The sequence below is a fragment of the Pelophylax lessonae genome, assembly GCF_965119305.1.
Source record: "Pelophylax lessonae genome assembly, chromosome: 1".
Lineage (NCBI taxonomy): Eukaryota > Metazoa > Chordata > Amphibia > Anura > Ranidae > Pelophylax > Pelophylax lessonae.
Genome location: NC_138768.1, coordinates 695,664,847 through 695,687,883, shown reverse-complemented (window position 1 = coordinate 695,687,883; position 23,037 = coordinate 695,664,847). Strand labels below are relative to the sequence as shown.

The window sequence follows — 23,037 nt, the reverse complement described above, 5'->3', positions numbered from 1 at the left end:
AAGGACAGGTCTACATACACCATTCCCTCTCCTCTTCTCTATAGATTAGATGAGAAGGGTTCTGTATTCCCCCAGAGATCTGGGATCAATGTAATCGATAACAATGCAGCATAGATGGAAGTAATTTAACTGAAAATATTTCAGACAGGATCAACTGGTATATTTTGCACTTTCTCAAACATGGAAGATTTTTTTTTCATTTTTTTTTTTTTTCACGCAGTTTTAAGGTGTATCATGGGGTAAGTAAATAAAAAAAATATGTACAGTCAGGTCCATAAATATTGGGCAGTGACACAATTCTAATCTTTTTTGCTCTATACACCACCACAATGGATTTGAAATGAAACAAACAAGATGAGCTTTAACTGCAGACTTTCAGCTTTAATTTGAGGGCATTTACATCCAAATCGGGTGAAAGGTGTAGGAATTACAACAGTTTGTATATGTGCCTCTCACTTTTTAAGGGACCAAAAGTAATGGGACAATTGGCTGCTGTGCTGTTCCATGGCCAGGTGTGTGTTTTTCCCTCATCCCATTTAAAAGGAGCTGGTAAAAGGTCCAGAGTTAATTTCAAGTGTGCTATTTGCATTTGGAATCTGTTGCTGTCAACTCTCAATATAAGATCCAAAGAGCTGTCACTATCAGTGAAGCAAGCCATCATTAGGCTGAAAAAACAAAACACACCCATTAGAGAGAGAGCAAAAATATTAGGTGTGGCCAAATCAACTGTTTGGAACATCCTTAAAAAGAAAGAACGCACCAGTGAGCTCAGCAACACCAAAAGACCCAGAAGACCACGGAAAACAACTGTGGCGGATGACCAAATAATTCTTTCCCTTGTGAAGAAAACACCCTTCACAACAGTTGGCCAGATCAAGAACACTCTCCAGGAGGTAGGTGTATGTGTGTCAAAGTCAACAATCAAGAGAAGACTTCACCAGAGTGAATACAGAGGGTTCACCACAAGATGTAAACCATTGGTGAGCCTCAAAAACAGGAAGGCCAGATTAGAGTTTTCCAAACAACATCTAAAAGAGCCTGCACAGTTCTGGAACAACATCCTATGGACAGATGAGACCAATATCAACTTGTAGCAGAGTGATGGGAAGAGAAGAGTATGGAGAAGGAAAGGAACTGCTCATGATCCAATGCATACCACCTCATCAATGAAGCATGGTGGTTGTAGTGTCATGGCGTGGGCATGCATGGCGGCTAATGGAACTAGTTCTCTTGTATTTATTGATGATGTGACTGCTGACAAAAGCAGCAGGATGAATTCTGAAGTGTTTCGGGCAATATGATCTGCTCATATTCAGCCAAATGCTTCAGAACTCATTGGATGGCGCTTCACAGTGCAGATGGACAATAACCCGAAGCATACTGCGAAAGCAACCAAAAAGTTTTTTAAGGCAAAGAAGTGGAATGTTATGCAATGGCCAAGTCGATCACCTAACCTGAATCCGATTGAGCATGCATTTCACTTGCTTGAAGGCAAAACTGAAGGGAAAATGCCCCAAGAACAAGCAGGAACTGAAGACAGTTGCAGTAGAGGCCTGGCAGAGCATCACCAGGGATGAAACCCAGCGTCAGGTGATGTCTATGCGTTCCAGACTTCAGGCTGTAATTGACTGCAAAGAATTTGCAACCAAGTATTAAAAAGTGAAAGTTTGATTTATGATTGTTAATCTGTCCCATTACTTTTGGTCCCTTTAAAAAGTGGGAGGCACATATACAAACTGTTGTAATTCCTACAGCGTTCACCTGATTTGGATATAAATACCCTCAAATTAAAGCTGAAAGTCTGCAGTTAAAGCACATCTTGTTTGTTTCATTTCAAATCCATTGTGGGGGTGTATATAGCCAAAAAGATTAGAATTGCGTAGATGTCCCAATATTTATGGACCTTGACTGTATGTGCAGAGCACCGATACCCAGGTAGAAATATGGTGTTATAGAGCTTACTAGACTGGCCACTTTAAAGTGGAATTTTACTTCTAAATGTTTTTTTCAAGAAAAGCACATTATGCAACCCACCGTTTGTACCTGTCCCTACAAACGCTAAATAAATATAAACTGTAACCTCATTAAAATGCATTGGTAGAAGTGACCTATTGACTACATAGTTTCAAATTGTTAAATATCTATTTCCTTTACAGGCAAGATTTTCTGATGGGCCAGACACACTTTTTCCATCTTGGGACTTCTGCACGGTTAATCGTGGATACTGACATCGCCATGACGGGCTGCAAATTTTGGTGGAGACCATCATTGTTGGTTATCCTTTTGTTTTCTTTGGCGACCGCAATAAACTCAGCGGAGACTAATAATCATACTGCCAATACTTCCGAGGCAATGGATTCATTACCTGTGGTCACATCAATAGTAGATCATATTATTGTGAAAGAAGGGAACAGTGTGGTCATTCACTGCAATGTTGAGGGACACCCTGATCCTCAATTCCAGTGGTACAACTCCAATGGACATCTACTTAAAGAGGAAAATGGTAAGCTTACTTAATAAATACATCCAAGTAGCCCACTACTGTCATCTTTCTCCTAGTCTCTCCATAGTCTATATAGAAGGCAAACTAAAGGAAGCTGCAACCAGTGAAGAGCAACAATCCAGAGAGGCACACCTTTAAATTCCTCACACTAGGCTTCTATATAGTAATTATTCAACAAACATTTAATTTATATGTTTGTGTGCATCCTGCCTGTGTGACTCACGCTATGATAAATTAAGATGAACATTTCTCAGTTTGGACCAGAGATAAATCTGTGATCTGTATGTATATGTAAAGGTCCCCGGATTTCAGTATTATGTGGTCATATGATATGATAGTATGGGGATAGATGAGACAATGGCCTGTAAACTAAAACTAGCCATAGAACATTTTTCGAAAATTTTACATTTTCATAACATTTTTTCAATTTTGTAATGGTTAGGGAGTTCTAATTCATGTTCATTTTCTACTGTAGTTACAGGCAATTTCAGAGCAGGATTTTCTCAAACTAACTGTGAAAGAGGTTTTTGTTTGTGAAAAAAAATAAATTTTGTGATGAAACCTGTTTAATATGTCTAGGATTCCATTCAAATAGCAGGATGAAATTCTATTGGCTAAAGGCTTCATGCACACAGGGCGTTTGAAAAAATGAGCTGCAAAGCCAATTCTGATGCCAGGAAAAAGCAGATGTAAAAACGTGCTTTTAGGAGCATCTTGTATTGGTGTTAATGCATGTTTTAGCCACGTTTAGCAGCATTGGTGTTTAGCAGCCTTTCTCTGCCCTCTTCTATTTTCCAACCTCCAATCCAACTACTACAGCTTAAAACGTCTGGCGTGGCTTAACGCTGTATGCAGCCTTTGGCAGCGTCAGGCATATTTAAAGCTTAACGCTGCTGCTCCAGAACGCACTGGCCCTGGGTGTTTTTTGCCGCTTGAAAAGGCCTCTGAAACTTACAGCTCCTAAAAGCCTATGTGTGTGCATGAGGCCATAGAATAACATGAAATGGCGTTTTTAAGCTGCAAAAGGAAAAACTTCTGAAGCTAAAAGCAGCTGTAAAAACGCCCTGTGTGCATAAGGCCTTAAAACCAAATGAGTTCAGTTATAGCAAGAAATAATGTTTTGATGAATCATTTTCTCTAAACATTCGAACATAAATCGAACTATATTTGGCCACCTTTGTTCACACTCTTGGGAATATTAATTGACCTCTATATACATATAAAATGATAAATGCACCCTTTTTTTGCAGGTTATAAAATTGCCATTTATTTATTTTTTTGCACAGGAGCCTGCAAAGTATTGCACTTGTGGTCAGCAGGTCAGGGGTGCAATTTCCAGCTCCTGCACTCTCTCTTTCCGGCTTTTAGCTTTGTACAGGTCGTACCTCTGTCAGCTTGTATGCTGGAGGGAGAATGAATGGACTACGAGCGTGCTCATCAGTACACCCACGGCCCATTCAGGCCCATTCTGATTTCCTGTGAACGTATCGTGCCGATAGAAACCCACACAGCTGCAACATTTTGAAGATGTGATAGCGGATAGAGCATCTCCCACTTGCTGTCACGGGGAGGGTAGGTGCAGGGGGAGATTGCTGAACATGTTACACCCTAAATCCGAGTGTATTATATACCATGTTGAGAAAGGTGAACTTATCATGTAACCACTTCCTACCAGTGGTGGGATTCAGCCGGTTCGCACCGGTTCCATAGAACCGGTTGCTAACTTTCTGCAAGTTCGCAGAACCGGCTGAATCCCTCTGCGCGTCTGAGGACGCGCAGGACAATTGAATGTCCCGCGATCGGGCAGACGTGGCGCCACGGCCCGCCCATTCTGTGACAATAGCGAATGAGAATTCGCTATTGTCACATGATCCTCCTCCTGGCCAATCAGGGAGCGGGTCCTCCCGCTTCCTGATTGGCCGAAAGGCAAACACCGTGCCGTTGGACGAGAAGGAGGCTCCGCTGGAGGACTCGGAGACGCGGGGAGCCGACTGCGAGACCTTCCGTGAGGTAAGTGCATGGGTCTCGCGGGGGGGGGGGATCGCTGGCACTCTGCAATTGGGGGCAATGTTGTGGCTGGCACTCTGCAATTGGGGGCAATGTTGTGGCTGGCGCTCTGCAATTGGGGGCAATGTTGTGGCTGGCGCTCTGCAATTGGGGGCAATGTTGTGGCTGGCGCTCTGCAATTGGGGGCAATGTTGTGGCTGGCGCTCTGCAATTGGGGGCAATGTTGTGGCTGGCGCTCTGCAATTGGGGGCAATGTTGTGGCTGGCGCTCTGCAATTGGGGGCAATGTTGTGGCTGGCACTCTGCAATTGGGGGCAATGCTGTGGCTGGCACTCTGCAATTGGGGGCAATGCTGTGGCTGGCACTCTGAAATTGGGGGCAACGCTGTGGCTGGCACTCTGCAATCATTAGGGGCAATGCTGTGGCTGGCACTCTGCAATCATTGGGGGCAATGTTGTGGCTGGCACTATGCAATTGGGGGCAATGTTGTGGCTGGCACTCTGCAATTGGGGGCAACGCTGTGGCTGGCACTCTGCAATCATTAGGGGCAATGCTGTGGCTGGCACTCTGCAATCATTGGGGGCAATGTTGTGGCTGGCACTATGCAATTGGGGGCAATGTTGTGGCTGGCACTCTGCAATTGGGGGCAATGTTGTGGCTGGCACTCTGCAATTGGGGGCAATGTTGTGGCTGGCACTCTGCAATTGGGGGCAATGCTGTGGCTGGCACTCTGAAATTGGGGGCAATGCTGTGGCTGGCACTCTGCAATTGGGGGCAATGCTGTGGCTGGCACTCTGCAATTGGGGGCAATGCTGTGGCTGGCACTCTGCAATCATTAGGGGCAATGCTGTGGCTGGCACTCTGCAATCATTGGGGGCAATGCTGTGGCTGGCACTCTGCAATCATTGGGGGCAATGCTGTGGCTGGCACTCTGCAATCATTGGGGGCAATGCTGTGGCTGGCACTCTGCAATCATTGGGGGCAATGCTGTGGCTGGCACTCTGCAATCATTGGGGGCAATGCTGTGGCTGGCACTCTGCAATCATTGGGGGCAATGCTGTGGTCACTGTGCATTGAAAGGGGGGCACGCTGGTCTCTCTGCATTGAAAGGGGGGCACGCAGCGCTGGTCACTGTGCATTGAAAGGGGGGCACGCAGCGCTGGTCACTGTGCATTGAAAGGGGGGCACGCAGCGCTGGTCACTGTGCATTGAAAGGGGGGCACGCAGCGCTGGTCACTGTGCATTGAAAGGGGGCATGCTGGTCACTGTGCATTGAAAGGGGGGCACGCTGGTCACTGTGCATTGAAAGGGGGGCACGCTGGTCACTGTGCATTGAAAGGGGGGCACGCTGGTCTCTCTGCATTGAAAGGGGGGCATGCTGGTCTCTCTGCATTGAAAGGGGGGCACGCTAGTCACTGTGCATTAAAGGAGGCATGTACACTGGTCACTGTGCATTGAAAGGGGGCACGCTGGTCACTGTGCATTGAAAGGGGGCACGCTGGTCTCTCTGCATTGAAAGGGGGCACGCTGGTCACTGTGCATTGAAAGGGGGCACGCTGGTCACTGTGCATTGAAAGGGGGCACGCTGGTCATTCTGCTGGGAAAGTCGGAACTGGTTACTAAAATTTTTGAATCCCACCACTGCTTGCTACCCAAGGATTCCTGGATGTTCCCGTACGTCCTTGGGTTTCAGTGGTTATACTGGGATGAAGTCTGCACCTACAGGCATCATCCCAGTATCCTTTTCAGCCGGTGATTATCATGAATGCGGAAGTGATCAGAGTGGCTAATTAGCCACTCGATCACTTCTGTGGGATGCCTCACCCCCGGGCACCGTGATGGGACAGGAAAGCCTGGGAGTGATGCGACCGGTGGTGATGGTTGTCCTGTACAGAAAGAGCCGAACTGGGGTCATTCCCCTCTTTCTTTAATCCTGGAAACCGGGAGCTATGAGTAGTTAGTCACTTCCAGTTCTGCCCCTTTGTTTACCTGGCCACCAGCGGCCAGGAAAGCAGCCGATCAGACCAATCTGTGTCTGATCGGCTGCATGGGAGGCCAGTGGAGAGACCCCAAATCTCTCCATAAAGAGGACCTGTCATGGCGCTGTTACAAGGGGTGTTGTTCACCCCTTGTGATAGCAATAAAGTTAGAAATAAAAAGTGTAAAAAAATGAAAATTGTATAACCTAAATAAAAATTAAAGCCCCCCCCGTCCCACCGTGCTTACGCGTAAATGTGAATGCATACGTTACGCCCGCACGCATATGTAAACGGTGTCGCGAACATTAGAGCAAGAGCAATAATTTTAGCACCAGACCTCCTGTGCAACTCTAAACTGGTAACCTGTCAAGGCGTTTAAAGCGTCGCCTATGGAGAGAATTTTAAGCACCGTAGTTTGCTTCCATTCTACGGGCAGAAGCTATTTTAAAGCATGAGATGTTGGGTATCTATTTACTTGGCTTAATCTATTTTGGAATAAGGATGTTAACATAAAATGTGGAAAAGTGAAGTACTGTGAATAATTTCCAGATGCACTGTATGTAAGAGTTGTAAACCCTGTCAGTTTATTTTGCCATCTGTGTCCCACTGGGGATATTTCCCTTCACTTCTTCTATAACCAAAATAGGAAAGTAGAGGAAATACCTGGTTGTCACCAGGGTCTACAGAACTAGTGTCCCCCAATGGAAGATTTCCCCGCTATTCTGGTTCTATTTTTTTTTTTTTACTTTCACTCTGTTTAAAAGTAAACTGGAAAAACTGTGTGAATCTCCCTAACAGGGATACAAGCTGCAAAAAAATCTTCACCAGTGTTCCAATCCCACTCTATCCAAAAAAAAGTTTACCCCGCAGTTGTACTTTAACGCTAAATAAAACGATAGGTGCACGGAAAAAGATTTAAAAAGTTTGGGAAGATCTTGCTGTTGGCCTTTTCAGGATATATAAGCAACAAGCTGCTGGCTCAATCCACCAGTTTCTATTTAAAACGAAAATATTACTTTTAAATCCACTGCCAAAAGAGTTGTGTTTTTGCGCATTTGTATGTTTTTACTGTGATCCTTAGAAATTAACTCTTGTAGTTTGGCAAGACCCTAATAATTCCGATATAGGCATCTCATAATTCTTATTAAAAATGGGCTATGTTAATGCAAAACATTTTTACCACTAATGAATTTAAACCATCCTGCTAAAGTATTTAAAGGATAAGTAAGTTTACCTTTTGTGGGAAAACAAAATAAATGCACATATTTTTTATTTTTTTTTAAATGTGCATTTACTTTTTTTTTTCTGCAGGAGCCTCAAAATCCTTGCACCCATGATCAGTAACTCTGGCTTTCTTTTTGAAACCTGAAGGACATGTCGGTGGACTACGAGAGCACTTGTCGGCCCCTCCCCCTGCAGCCCATTGAGAACTATAGCCGTCTGCTGCTGTGGTAGATGGCACTTGTAGTTTATTCATTCACAGAAATCTGTGAATGGATGACACGGCTGTGTGGGCAGAGCCCTGCACAGCTGCAGTGTTTCCAAAAAGTGACAGCGGGTACGTGAATAACCCCTGCCTGCTGTCAAGGGGGCAGAAGCTGAAACATGTAACCTATTCCACCATTCTGCCCATTCTTCTCCCTGGAATGATCATAGAGCCTCTGTGATCCTTCTATATAGGAACACAGGTCTCTATGATCATTTCACAAGCCACGCCCCCCACAGTTAAAATCCCTCCCCTTGGCTCACATTTAACCCCTTAATTACCCACAATGTTTACCCCTTCCCTGCCAGTGTCATTATTACAGTAACAGTGCATATTTTTAGCACTGATTACTGTAGTAATGTCACTGGTCCCCCCAGAAGTGTCAAAAATGTCAGTCAGGGGTCCGATCTGTCTGCCGCAATGTCGCAGTCCTGCAATAAATCGCAGATGGCCGCCATTACTAGTAAAAAAAAACAACAATAAAAAATGACATAAATCTTTCCTGTAGTTAATAGACGCAATAACTTTTGCGCAAAGCAATCAAAATACGCTTATTGCGATTTTTTTTTTTTTTTTTCCAAAAATATCTAGCAGAAAACAAATTGGCATAAAATTTAAAAAAAAAAAAAAAAAATTGGGAATGTTTTATATATAGCAGAATGTGAAAAATATTGATTTTTTTTTTTTTTTCAGAATTGTCGCTCTTTTTTTGTGTATAGTGCAAAAAATAAAAATCACACAGGTGATCAAATACCACTAAAAGAAAGCTCTATTTGTGGGGAAAAAAGGACGTCAATTTTTTATGGGTACAGCGTCACACGACCGCGTAATTGTCAGTTAAAGTCACGCAGTGCCAAGTTGAAAAAAAGTGGCCTGGTCATTAAGGGGGCAAATCCTTCCAGTCTTAACCACTTGCCGTCTGCTCACTAGAGCTCTACTGCGGCAAAGTGGCTGTTGTAGGTCTGACGACGTAGACCTACGTCGGCAGACACTCCCCCTTCTCGGCGGTGCGCGCGCGGCGCGGGAGGCTCGCTCCCACTGTATTCAGTCACAGCGGGAGTCGGGCCAGGGGAGGAGCAGCGGCGATCGCCGCTGCTCTTCCCCGATCGCCGGGTAATCGAGTGTGGAGATCCGCCTGCTTGTGTAAACAAAGCGGGCGGATCTCCAAAGTGACAGGCAGGGTCAGATTGCAGGGTTCAGCATAGCTGAACCTGCGATCTGTCCTTGAGTCACTCAGTCACCTCCCCCCACACACGTCAGTAAGCACCAGGCATACATTAACCCCTCCCTCTCCAATAAAATTAACCCCTTCCCTGCCAGTGTCATTTTTACAGTAACAATGCATATGTATAGCACTGATTACTGTAGTAATGTCACTGGTAACCCCAAAAATGTCAGTCAAGGGTCCGATCTGTCCGCCGCAATGTCGCAGTCCCGCAAAAAAAATCGCAGATCACCGCCATTACTTGTTAAAAAAAAAAAAAAACACCAAAAAATGACTGAAATCTTTCCCTTAGTTAGTAAACGCAATAACTTTTGCGCAAACCAATCAAAATACGCTTATTGCGATTTTGGTAAAAAAAAAAAAAAAATATGCAGCAGAAAACAAATTGGCCTAAAATGATAAAAAAAATTTGATTTTTAAATTTTTTTGGGGGGAATTTCATATAAAAAAATGTGAAAAATAGTTATTTTTTCAAAACTGTCGCTCTTTTTTTGTTTATAGCGCAAAAAGTAAAAATCGCACAGGTGATCAAATACCACCAAAAGAAAGCTCTATTTGTGGGAAAAAAGGACGTAAATTTTGTTTGGGTACAGCGTCGCATGACCGCGCAATTGTCAGTTAGTCGCACAGTGCCGAATCGCAAAAAGTGGCCCAGCCGTAAGACAGCAAAATCCTCCGGTGGTAAAGTGGTTAAGGAAAAAAGAACCTAGAAAAAAAAATATGCTTGCGTACATTATTATTATACAGGATTTATATAGCGCCAACAGTTTACGCAGCGTTTTACAGTGTGGGGGTAGACAATACAGTTACAATACAATTCAATACAGGAGGAATCAGAGGGCCCTGCTCGTTAGAGCTTACAATTGATCAACTTTGTTAGTATCTGCATATTCACAATATTACACCTGGCACAGACCCTTATTTATATTCCAAACAGTCTGGTGTACAGTGAATTTGACATGCTATGTTCATTGGGCTGCGAGTTTTATGAAACTGTGAATTTAGAACAGATTTAATTTAAGTAGCACTGATGGTCTTGCTGCTAATGGAAAAGTAGCTCGCAAAATGTCATGCCAGTGCCGGTATTAAAATAATCCAGAAGGGACGGTCTGTGCTGTAGCGCATTCATTACTTAGTACAAATACTGATGGAACGTGTTATTTCAGATCTCTGTTATTTCCTGCCATTCAGACAGCGTGTTCGGACTCAGGAAATTGCAGCCATGGTACACTACTTTGTATTCTCTTCAAAAGTGTAACGGCAGAAGAGAGCAAGTAAATGCATTTAAAGGAACTGCTGCATAAGATGTTGGATAAATCATTAAGAATAATCAGCAATAGCGAATGATTATTACCGGGTACTTTTTTACACAGTGGATGTGCTATGGTACTTATATGTACTAATAATATAAATATAAAGCTGGAAACTCAAATTTGCAGCACCAAGCAAGCAGCTAGATATGTATGTGGCGTACATGTGTCTTGTTGCTAAATATTTTAATTTTATGTAGCTGTTCTTGTAATGAAGGTATCTCTACCAGAAAGCCTAGTCAGGTTGACCATTTTTTTTCTGTGTGCAGCTTGCCAGTTGGCTTTAAAGCGGAGTTCCGGGCACAAAATCGATCTTCTTTTTTTTTTTTTTTTTGTGCCGTCCGCTAGTTCTCCTTCACCTGAAAAGGAATTGGATAGTTAGTTTTTTTTTTTTTTTTTACTCACCTTGTAATTGAAGATCGAAAATACTCACCTCAGTGCACTTCCTCCCTCTGAGCCGCGGCTCCGCCGTCACTTCATGTCTTGCGATGATTCCTGGGAGCTGAACGTCATCGCTCCCAGGAATCAATGCGACCGCACCGGAAGTGACGAGAGGGGCCGAAGCAGGTGCATTCTGGGAGAAGAGGACGCGGAAGAAGACGCAGAAGAGGACCGCGCCGGCTTCAGCTGCCCACAAGAGAGATGGCAACGCTGTGGAAGAAATTTTATAAGTGAGTATTTCTTCTTGCAGGTAAGTGAGAACCGGGACAGATCAGAGGCTAGCCATTGTGGAATGTACTAGCCCTGACTGTCCCGGGGGTATGTTCACTGAAAAATGTTTTCTGTGCCCGGAACTCCGCTTTAACAGGGGAAAAAAATCCTCTGAATCCAAATGGATATTCCCTGGGAAAAAAACTTTCTACAGAAGGGGTCTCTAAACTTTTCAGTTCAAGGGCCGCATTATATATGTTCCAAATATTTGTCGACTGAAAAGAAAATCCCATCCATTCCTTACAACAGGGACTCTCAAATTCCCTCCTTTTACATCAGGGACCCCACCAGAATCCCCCCTCTTACATAAGAATCACCCACCCTTACACTAGGGTCCCAATCAGAGCAAACCCCACCCCCACTGAGTCTGCAAACTCCAAAATGTAGGGATACCACCACAGTCCTTAATGACCCGGTCCACACATGCCTAGACTTGGAGCTGTCTTTGTTGGTCACGGCTAAATTGACTAGCCTGGATTCTCTAGAAAGCCCTCAACCTGTTAAGGCTTTTCAAGTGCATTCCCTATTGCATCTGTTCCTGTATAGTTATTGGCCTTACAAGGAAGAGGTCTTTGCCCCTCCGAACGTTTTGGCCAACAATACTCTATGGAGGAGAGGTTCCTTAAGTTGCCTGTCCCTATTGAGGACCTAGCCATTTTTTGTCTTAACCGGACTGACTGTCCCTGATGAGGAAATCTCTGTTTATAAAAGACCCAGTAGATAAAAGGCTAGAAGCGCTTTCTAAGGCTAGGTTCACATTTGTGTGTGTGAGGGTGTGCTTGAAAATTGCATGCATTCCTGCAGCCTCACATGAATTGTGCTGCTTTAGGAAAACAAGAGGTTGCCATTAATTCTGACACCCCATACTGAAAAACATGGTGCGATTATATGCACACAAACTCATGGTGCCATAGGACCATGCGGTTTCTGTGCGGCTGTGTTTCGAAAAAGGTGCAGGGACATTTTTCATATGGAAAACTTAGGCACAGTAGCCTATTCAAATGAATAGACTGCTGTGCGTGTGCAAATGCATCATACAGAGCAACATAGAAGTGAACCCTGGGTTAGACTTTATTCTTCCTCCCAAGTCCTGCCCTCCTGCACCCTGCTATTTTAGACTATGTACAGTGGTGATCGAAAGTTTGGGCTCTCCAGGTAAAAATTTGTATTAATGTGCAGAAAGAAGCCAAGGAAAGATGGAAAAAATCTCCAAAAGGCATCAAATTACAGATTAGACATTCTTATAATATGTCAACAAAAGTTAGATTTTATTTCCATCATTGACACTTTCAGGATTGCAGAAAATAAAAAAATGGTGTCTGCAAAAGTTTGGGCACCCTGCAGAATTTATAGCATGCACTGCCCCCTTTGCAAGGCTAAGACCTGCCAGTGTCATGGATTGTTCTCAATCATCATCTGGGAAGACCAGGTGATGTCAATCTCAAAGGTTTTAAATGCCCAGACTCATCTGACCTTGCCCCAACAATCAGCACCATGGGATCTTCTAAGCAGTTGTCTAGAAAACTGAAACTGAAAATAGTTGACGCTCACAAAGCTGGAGAAGGCTATAAGAAGATAGCAAAGCATTTTTCAGATGTCAATATCCTCTGTTCGGAATGTAATTAAGAAATGGCAGTCATCAGGAACAGTGGAAGTTAAAGCAAGATCTGGAAGACAAAGAAAAATATCAGACAGAACAGCTCGCAGCATTGTGAGAAAAAACATTCAAAACCCACGTTTGACTGCACGATCCCTCCAGAAAGATGTGGCAGACACTGGAGTTGTGGTACACTATTCCACTATAGAGAGATACTTGTACAAATATGGTCTTCATGGAAGAGTCATCAGAAAAAAACCTCTTCTACGTCCTCACCACAAAAATCAGCGTTTGAACTTTGCAAATGAACATATAGACAAGCCTGATGCATTTTGGAAACAAGTTCTGTGCACCGATGAGGTTAAAATTGAACTTTTTGGCCGGAATGGGCAAAGGTACGTTTGGTGAAGAAGGGACACAGAATTTAATGAAAAGAACCTCTGTCCACCTGTTAAGCATGGGGGTGGATCAATCATGCTTTGGGGTTGTATTGCAGCCAGTGGCACAGGGAACATCTCACAAGTAGAAGGAAAAATGGATTCAATAAAATTTCAGAAAATTTTGGATGGTAACTTGATGCCATCTGTGAAAAAACTGAAGTTAAAGAGAGGATGGCTTCTACAAATGGATAATGATCCTAAACACACCTCGAAATCCAAGGGGGATTACATCAAGAGGCGCAAACTGTACGTTTTGCCATGGCCTTCACAATCTCCTGACCTCAGCATAATTGAAAATCTATGGATAGACCTTAAAAGAGCAGTGCGTGACAGACAGCCCAGAAATCTCAAAGAACTGGAATACTTTTGTAAGGAAGAATGAGCAAAGATACCTCAAACAAGAATTGAAAGACTCTTGGCTGGCTATAAAAAGCGTTTACAAGCTGTGATACTTGCCAAAGGGGGCAGTACAAGACATTAACTCTGCAGGGTGCCCAAACTTTTGCAGACACCATTTTTTTGTTTTCTGTTATTTTGAAAGTGTAAATGATGGAAATAAAATGTAACTTTTGTTGACATATTATAAAAATGTCTAATCTGTAATTTTATGCCTTTTTGGAGATTTTTCCATCTTTGCTTGGCTTATTTATGCACATTAATACAAATTTTTACCTGGGGTGCCCAAACTTTCAATCACCACTATACATATGCCTGACCTTGGTGTTAATAGTCCAAGTTTATATCCTGGGATCCTGCATCTGTCCTGAAGAATCAGTCTGTGCTCCATCAACTGAAGCACTTGCCTGTGGGCCCCACTCGATATTGAATTATTGGCATAGCAGATATTGAATGCCAAATTTTAAAATAGAATGACAACAAAATGGGGCCCTTCCACGCCGCTGCCTTGGCCTATATTGAGCTCCTTTTTAGTAAAAAAAAAAAAAATGGTTTCCCATGGGAATACCCTTACTAACCTGTTTTGTCCAGTAGGGCTTAATCATAGAGGCCTCTATGATTATGCCCCTACTGGGCGAAACATGCTAGGGAGGGGGGTTCTCCTATGGGTAGCTGAAGCCAGTTTCTTTAGTAAGAAGAGCTCACTTTATGCTATGGCGATGTGCAGACAGACAACATTTTGTTGTAGTCCTCTGGCTAAAGGGTGAAAAGTGCTTAAAAAAGGAAAAAATCTACTATGTAAAACCCTCTACTCTGGAGGCTAATAAGAGTTAATTTGGTTTCTCTCAAGGTCCAAGGCAATGCCTGGAACTCTGTTCCACTGTAAGTCCTGAAACCTGAGCAAGTCCTCCTAACAATGAGGGGACTTCATAACTTATCAGATTGCGGGTATAGTCTGTTTATTCATTTGATCCAAGAAAATGTTAGACTTTTTGGTCCAAAAAGTCATGTGCAGGGGCTGTAGCTCAGCTCCTCTCTCAAGTGGGTCATAGCCTTTGACCCAAAAAAGTAGAGGTTTCAAGGTTTCTATTTAAACCTGTTTACCATCCCCAAAGCAAAAGTGGGCATCCGCCCCATATTAGATCTAAAATTTCTCAACACCCGAGCACAAAAATTCTGCCTAGAATCCTCCTAGACTGTTTTGGTTTCCCTCCATCTGGATCGTCTCGTATGCCTGACCAAGCTTGTTCTGGCATGGTGGGTCACAAGTTTAACACGGAAACTGGAAATCCTTCTAAATGTATCTCTCAGGTACAGCTCCATTTCAACACTATGACTCTACTTTTCATTCCAGTATCACTAAATGAATTCAACAGCTCATCATTCAAGCTTATGACCTCAAGGGCAGGGTTTCCCCTATTACTGGTTAAAGTGCACTCCAGTAGATCAATTAGGGCTTTATGGGCTTTTCGTGGCATCTGAAAACATAAAAGGGGGTCAGCGTTAAAGAAAAGAACTGGGCAGCTTGCAATGGGTAAATATACAGTACCCAAACAAACCAACAAAGAAAAAAATGCAGCGCCTCCAAATATAGAATATTACAAAGTAAGTTTTACTAAACTCAGTACTATAAAAAATGTTCATCAGCCCTCCCCACACTGCCCACAGCTTATAAATATTCTTTACAATAAAATACTGCAGCTACAGTGCCTTGCGAAAGTATTCGGCCCCCTTGAACTTTTCGACCTTTTGCCACATTTCAGGCTTCAAACATAAAGATATAAAACTGTATTTTTTTGTGACGAATCAACAAGTGGGACACAATCATGAAGTGGAATGAAATTTATTGGATATTTCAAACTTTTTTAACAAATAAAAAACTGAAAAATTGGGCGTGCAAAATTATTCAGCCCCCTTAAGTTAATACTTTGTAGTGCCACCTACAGCTGTAAGTTGCTTGGGGTATGTCTCTATCAGTTTTGCACAACAGCTCGAGCTCCGTGAGGTTGGATGGAGAGCGTTTGTGAACAGCAGTTTTCAGTTCTTTCCAAAGATTCTCGATTGGATTCAGGTCTGCACTTTGACTTGGCCATTCAAAAACCTGAATATGTTTTTGTGAACCATTCCATTGTAGATTTTTCTTTATGTTTTGGATCATTGTCTTGTTAGAAGACAAATCTCCGTCCCAGTCTCAGGTCTTTTGCAGACTCCATCAGGTTTTCTTCCAGAATGGTCCTGTATTTGGCTCCATCCATCTTCCCATCAATTTTAACCATTTTCCCTGTCCCTGCTGAAGAAAAGCAGGCCCAAACCATGATGCTGCCACCACCATGTTTGACAGTGGGGATGGTGTGTTCAGGGTGATGAGCTGTGTTGCTTTTACGCCAAATATAACGTTTTGCATTGTTGCCAAAAAGTTTGATTTTGGTTTCATTCATCTGACCAGAGCACCTTCTTCCACATGTTTGGTGTGTCTCCCAGGTGGCTTGTGGCAAACTTTAAACTAAACTTTTTATGGATATCTTTAAAAAAAATGGCTTTCTTCTTGCTACTCTTCCATAAAGGCCAGATTTGTGCAGTATACGACTGATTGTTGTCCTATGGACAGAGTCTCCCACCTCAGCTGTAGATCTCTGCAGTTCATCCAGAGTGATCATGGGGCCTCTTGGCTGCATCTCTGATCAGTCTTCTCCTTGTATGAGCTGAAAGTTTAGAGGGACGGCCAGGTCTTCGTAGATTTGCAGTGGTCTGATACTCCCATTTCAATATTATCGCTTGCACAGTGCTCCTTAGGATGTTTAAAGCTTGGGAAATCTTTTTGTATCCAAATCTGGCTTTAAACTTCTCCACAACAGTATCTTGGACCTGCCTGGTGTGTTCCTTGTTCTTCACGATGCTCTCTGCGCTTTAAACTGACCTCTTGAGACTATCACAGTGCAGGTGCATTTATACGGAGACTTGATTACACACAGGTGGATTCTATTTGTCATCATTAGTCATTTAGGTCAACATTGGATCATTCAGAGATCCTCACTGAACTTCTGGAGAGAGTTTGCTGCACTGAAAGTAAAGGGGCTGAATAATTTTGCACGCCCAATTTTTCAGTTTTTTATTTAACAAAGTTTGAAATATCCAATAAATGTAGTTCCACTTCATGATTGTGTCCCACTTGTTGATTCTTCACAAAAAATTACAGTTTTATATCTTTGCAACCTTTTGTCACATTTCAGGCTTCAAACAAAGTTCAAGGGGGCCGAATACTTTCGAAAGGCACTGTATTTACCTTGTTAGCTGATCTGTATACCACGGCCAGGTGATATTCTGTAGGGTCCGCCCCCGAGTCCAGAGGAGGAGATATCACTGGAGGAGATTTCACTGCCTCTTGAAATCCTATATAGTCGGTGTTCTCATGCTTTTATGGGAGGCAGATCACCCATCAATCAAGATGTGACATCCCACCCACTGTGTTCTTTTTTAGTTACTGGGCTGGAGGAGGAGGGAGGGACTGGGCTGTCATTTAGGATCTGTATACACGACCAAATGTGAGATGGTAATACAATGTGACCTGAATAGCTCAGCTAAAACCAGGAAGCTTTCTCTCCAGCAATAGAGACCAAACTGTGTCTTATCTAGACTTGTCCAGAGTGACCGTGCAGGAGAGGTAGGATCTGTGCATACAGGATCACACAGCCTTTTTACACAATGCAGAGGATTAATCACTTAAGTTACACAGCAAGTATAACAAGCATGCTATTCTGCATCTGTAGACAGATATTACTGTTGTGGGTTTAGTAACACTTTAACCACCTCAATACAGGGCACTTAAACCCCCTTCCTTCCCAGACCAATTTTCAGCTTTTAGCGCTGTTGCAATTTGAATGACAATTGCGCGGTCATGCAACGCTGTACCTAAACCAAATTTGTGTCATTTTTTCCCCACAAATAGAGCTTTCTTTTGGTGGTATTTGATCACCGTCAGGTTTTTTCTTTTTTGGTGCACAAATAAAAAAAGACTGAAAAGTTTGAAAAAAAAAAAAAGTTTTTTTGTTTAGGTTATAAAATTTTGTAAATAGATATGTTTTTTCCTGCACTGATGAGCACTGATGATGCCGCACTGACAGGCACTGATGAGGAGACACTGATGGGGTGGCACTGATGGGGTGGCACTGATATGCAGCACTGATGGGCACTGATAGGTAGCACTGATATGCAGCACTGATGGGCACTGATATGTGGCACTGATAGATAGCACTGATATGCAGCATTGGTGGGCACTGATAGGCAGCGCTGATGGGCAGTGATAGGCAGCACTGATGGGCACTGATTGGCGGCACTGATGGGCACTGATAGTGGCACTGTTATCCGGCAATGATCGGCACTGATGGGGGGCACTGATGGGCACTGATAGGCAGCACTGATGGGCAATAATGGGCACTGGTGGGCGGCACTGATAGATGGCAATAATGGCACTGGTGGGCAGCACTGATAGATGCCATTGGTGGGCAACACTGATAGGGAGGGCACTGGGGGGCTCTCTGAGCCCTGCTTGCCATCCCTGGTGGCCATAGTGGGCATCCCTGGTGGTCATGGGTGGGCATCCCTGGTGGCTTAGTGGCACCCCTCCCCCCCCAGGGCTGCACTGGTAATCAATGTTCTGATTACCAGCACAGACCCCCCTGTGATCAGTGAGTAATTAGAAATACTCACTGATCACCCCCGCAGCAGCACCGATCCTCTGATCTTCTCCTCACTGACAGGATCTGTCAGGAGGAGAAGAGATCGAAGCCGTTACAACGGCTCTATTTACATTACATGACGGCTGTGATTGGACACAGCCGTCATGTGATCAGGAGGGCCAATCACAGGGCCCTCCTGCCGAATGATGTCGCTCTGTGTCCGAGGGACACAGGCACATCGAGATCGCGCCGCTGCGCGTGCCCGCGGCGGCGCGATCTCTCTCCTTCTGAAGGACGTTCCGGAACGTCCATTCAGAAGGACAAGACTCCCGCCCGGCCGTATATGTACTATGGCCGGGTGGGAGGTAGTTAAAGCATGTGCTATCAACACAGCATTCATAATGTGCATAAAGCATTCACAATATTCAAAAAAGAGAATAAAGTTCAATGCAAAAGAGTCCAATAAATTTGATAACTATCACCGCAAAGAAATGGTCTTACACCAGCTAATGAAACATTACTCCACCACACGTGAGCAACAGAACTAAAATGCACTCACCGAGATTAAAGCTGGCAGAGAAAAGCAGCAACATGCACATTTGTATCAACAGGAACCTTTACACGTGGTCCACCAGCTCAATTCTCACAATGGGGACTCCCCGCAATACTGCTTCTCACCACTGGGGACAGTCAGACGATTTGCTTGGTACTGTCTGGGGGGGGGGGCGGGGGGAGCCTGCATGGAGCCAGGGACCACATTTAGTGTAGTATATGTAATAATTATAGATTCCGCATAAAAATGTAAAAGGCTTCATCCAAATGCCAGTAAAACGATTGTCATGACAGACAAAACCGCGCACTTACAAAGCGAGCTGCCAGTTTCAAGCATGGAAGTGGCGGTCAGCATGTAGCTCCTGCCCCAATGCGCTTCATCCAAATGCACATCTTCAAGGGATGCTAGTACTAGCGATGAAGCCTTCTGCTTTTTTTGTGGAATCTATCATTTTTAATATACTACACTATATGTGGTCCCCTGCTTGTGGCTCCGAGTGATGAGCGCTTTTTTTCCCCAGACAGTATCATGCAAACCTGACTGTTCCCAGTGAGGAGAATTGGTATTGCGGGGTGTCCCCATTGCGAGAATGGAGCTGGTTGACCATGTGTGAAGGATCCTGTTGACACAAACGTGCATGTTGCTGCTTTCCTCTGGCAGCTTTGTTGGCAAGTGCATTTTAGTTCTGTTCTATCAGAGGATAGCTGGTGGAAGACCTTTTCTTTGCAGTGATATTTATCACATATTTCTCTTTCGTCCACCGACGGACATAGCTGTTGCTTTACATCATAGACGGATGGGTAATAAGCCCCTCCCACTAGGAGTTATTTTGCACTCTTTTGCATTGGACTTTATTCACACTGATTTATTTTGATTATCATTCTTGAATATTGTGAATGCTTTTTGCACATTATGAATGCCGTGTTTGATAGCACATGCTTTAAATTTGTAATATTCTATATTTGGAGGAACTGCATTATTTTCTTTTTTCGTAGCATCGGTTTCTCAGTTTTGCTAGACTGCCACTGGTATTCTGCTTACATGTTCCTAAACTTTTACTAGGTGAATGTTCAGGCCTCAACTGTTGCCAGCTCCAGTTGTTTGGTTCTTAAGACCGCTGTTGAGCTACCTCTACTAACCTGTTGGTTTTAGTGGGCCTGTTAGCATTTTGTTTGTTTGCTGTTTCACTCACTCTTCAGTTGAACTGCTTTTCTACCTCTCTATATACAGTACCTGAATTGTCATCCTGTTTTCCATAATGTACAAATAAGAAAATAGAATTTTTGAATTGCCATAAAATCCTTTTCTTAGAGTACATTACAGAACACAGGCCCCCTCGTCTCCACTACTACTATTGCTTGCTAATAAATCTAAGGCATCCTGGAAGCCAGAGGGGTTATAGTGGGTTGTTCCTGAAGATTTGCTTTTCCAGTGTTCAAATCTTCTGCATCGTAACCCTATGTACCTGAGTTCTCATCCTGTGTCCTGTAATGTTCTTCAAGAAAAGGATTATGTGAGGAGTCAAAAATCCTATTTGGCATATTTGCCGCGCACTCATGCTTATGTTCTTTTGTTTATTCTTTTGTTCTCTTCTTTTTTATTAGTCAGGCTATCTGTTAACCTTATGTTGCTCACGTTTTCTTCCGTCAATGCTTTGACTGATTATTATGTACCTGCTTATGGGAACTACTTAATGAATGATCTTAAATGTTGGCGCTCCTACTTTTCTACTTGTTCTTATTATGAAACCTTTAATAAAAATTTGAGATAAAAAAAAAATCCTATTTCGTTCTAATATGCCTTGTTATCGTTTATATATTGTAATTCATATATTTTAGTTCATGACTTATTGTCACATTTACTCCCATGTTCACCTATCGCTGTTCGTAATTTTTTGACTGTATTTCATATACACACTTGCTTCCATGGGCATCCGCAGGTAGGGGCAAATGCCCCCGTCCCCCCCCCCCCCTGGAATCTCAACTTCCCCTTTAAAGTGGTTGTTAAAACACTTTATACCATCCTGTTTGGTCTGTTTAATAATCCTGTGTGCCCCTATGTATGGATTTAAAAAAAATAAGGTGTCCAGTTTTCAGGGTGCCGAGCACCGCTCACGCGACCTGTCGGCTCTCTCCTCTCCCCGTCAGACAGCTGTCTGCAGTAGGTGGGGCCGAGGATTCCTCGCGGTCATCAGTCGGGAGGAGGAGGGGAGGGGGAGAGGCAGTGGGTCACGTGAGCAGCGATTGGCGCTCTGAAAACTTGTAAAAAATGACTTCTTTTTATAAAACACAGACACAGGGGCACACAGGATTATTAAACAGACTGTAGACAGGATATGAAACTTTAAATGAAACTACAGCAGCAGAAGGGGCACTGACACAGGAGCAGACAGGCAGGGAGGGAGGGAGGGGGGAGAGAGGACAGAGGAGGACAGGAGGGCTGTGGAGGACAGGAGGCACTTAAACTGACCACAGTATCAGGGCTCAGCAGCCATGATATACTGTGGTCAGTTTACAGAGGGGAGGACATAGCCAGGCAAGATCAGCCAGGTATTTTAGGTAATACATGGGGGACAAATTACACAGCACAAGCACTGTGCTGTATAACATGCTTTAACAGGATCAATTTCAAAAAGTGGCGGAGCATGGATGACCTTAAAATGATGCCCCCCCCCTGAAAAAAGTTCTGCGGACGCCCATGCTTGCTTCAGCAGGTAAAATATGAGAAAGAATATTGTTTTATTAAGAACTAACAGTATATTAATCTCCTTGTTTTTTTTTTGATTTTTAGCTGGAAAATGGATTCTGGATAGTGGACTTTTAAATATCACCAGTGTATCTTTCGAGGATAGGGGAAAATACACTTGTGTCGCTACCAATGCTCATGGCACCGTAAACAATACAGTTACTCTGAGAGTCATTTTTACCTCTGGTGACATGGGAATCTACTACATGATTGTCTGCCTGGTGGCATTTACCATAGTGATGGTACTGAATATAACAAGATTGTGTATGATGAGCAGTCATTTGAAGAAGACAGAGAAAGCGATTAATGAATTCTTCAGGACCGAAGGTGCAGAGAAATTACAAAAGGCTTTTGAGATTGCAAAAAGAATTCCCATCATCACTTCTGCCAAGACACTCGAGCTTGCCAAAGTCACTCAATTTAAAACAATGGAGTTTGCACGATACATTGAGGAACTGGCCAGAAGTGTTCCTTTACCCCCTCTTATCATGAACTGCAGGACTATAATGGAAGAGATCATGGAGGTCGTTGGCCTGGATGAACCAGGGCATTTATTTGTAAGACAGGGAGCTGTTGGTCAGGAAGTTTGTGATGCGGATGATGTCTTCACCATCCCTAATGCTTTGCAGCGGAGTGATTCTCCAACAGCAGAGTCAGATGCCTCCTCTCTACATGAGCCCCCTCGGCAAATTGCTATAACAGTGTCTGTACATCCTATGGCTCAGAAACATTTGGATACAGAATCACAAGAAAGCATATCATCAAGTGTAAAAGACGACTCCACAACTGGAGCATGTACTCAGACTTCTGAACCAACTGAACCTCCCCCAGATAACCCCACTACGTGTATTATATATGAAAGCCATGTCTAGATAGGAAATCTATGCATATCACTAATAGACACTTGGAGCACCTTATAGAGAAGATGTTAACAAATTGCCACCTAGCCTTACTAGAAAAAAACATTTCCTCCCCAAAATCATTAGTGGCTGGCTCACCTGCAGCTTTGATAATAGTATGGAGTTTTATGGCATTCAATGACATCCCACCGGAATTACACCTGCACTCTTTTGGTGTACTATAAGAAAATCAAGTTGGCATCACACTAAGAAAATATAGATACAGTAGACTCTAAATATGTATTTATTTTGTGGTTAACCCACTGGTTTCATTTTTTTTTTTTTTTAATGTCCTGCCAATGGAATGTTATGTTACATTTGTATATATTGTTTCAGATTGAAAAAGCTCTACTGCTGAAGGCTGCAAATGACAGAGAACATTTGCTTAATGGTATTTCACCTTCAACAAGAAATGGAACTAACCCTGGATAAGCTTTCCAAATGCATTAGTAAGCCCAAGGGCCTTGTCATTTGACAATCAGAGTGCTGCTCTTCTATTGTCAAGTGTAAA

General features: G+C 43.3%; 1 protein-coding gene across 1 annotated transcript in view; it reads left to right on the top strand.

The window, feature by feature from the left end:
* MFAP3L (microfibril associated protein 3 like) overlaps nucleotides 1–22,819 on the top strand; it is a 50,745-nt gene extending 27,926 nt beyond the window's left edge. The window contains exons 2-3 of the mRNA XM_082243990.1: nucleotides 2,157–2,503; nucleotides 21,673–22,819. Of these exons, the coding sequence (XP_082100116.1) occupies nucleotides 2,170–2,503; nucleotides 21,673–22,499 (1,161 nt within the window). The 5' untranslated portion in view covers nucleotides 2,157–2,169 and the 3' untranslated portion in view covers nucleotides 22,500–22,819. The remainder of the gene's footprint in view (nucleotides 1–2,156; nucleotides 2,504–21,672) is intronic.
* Nucleotides 22,820–23,037: the final 218 nt, after the last annotated feature.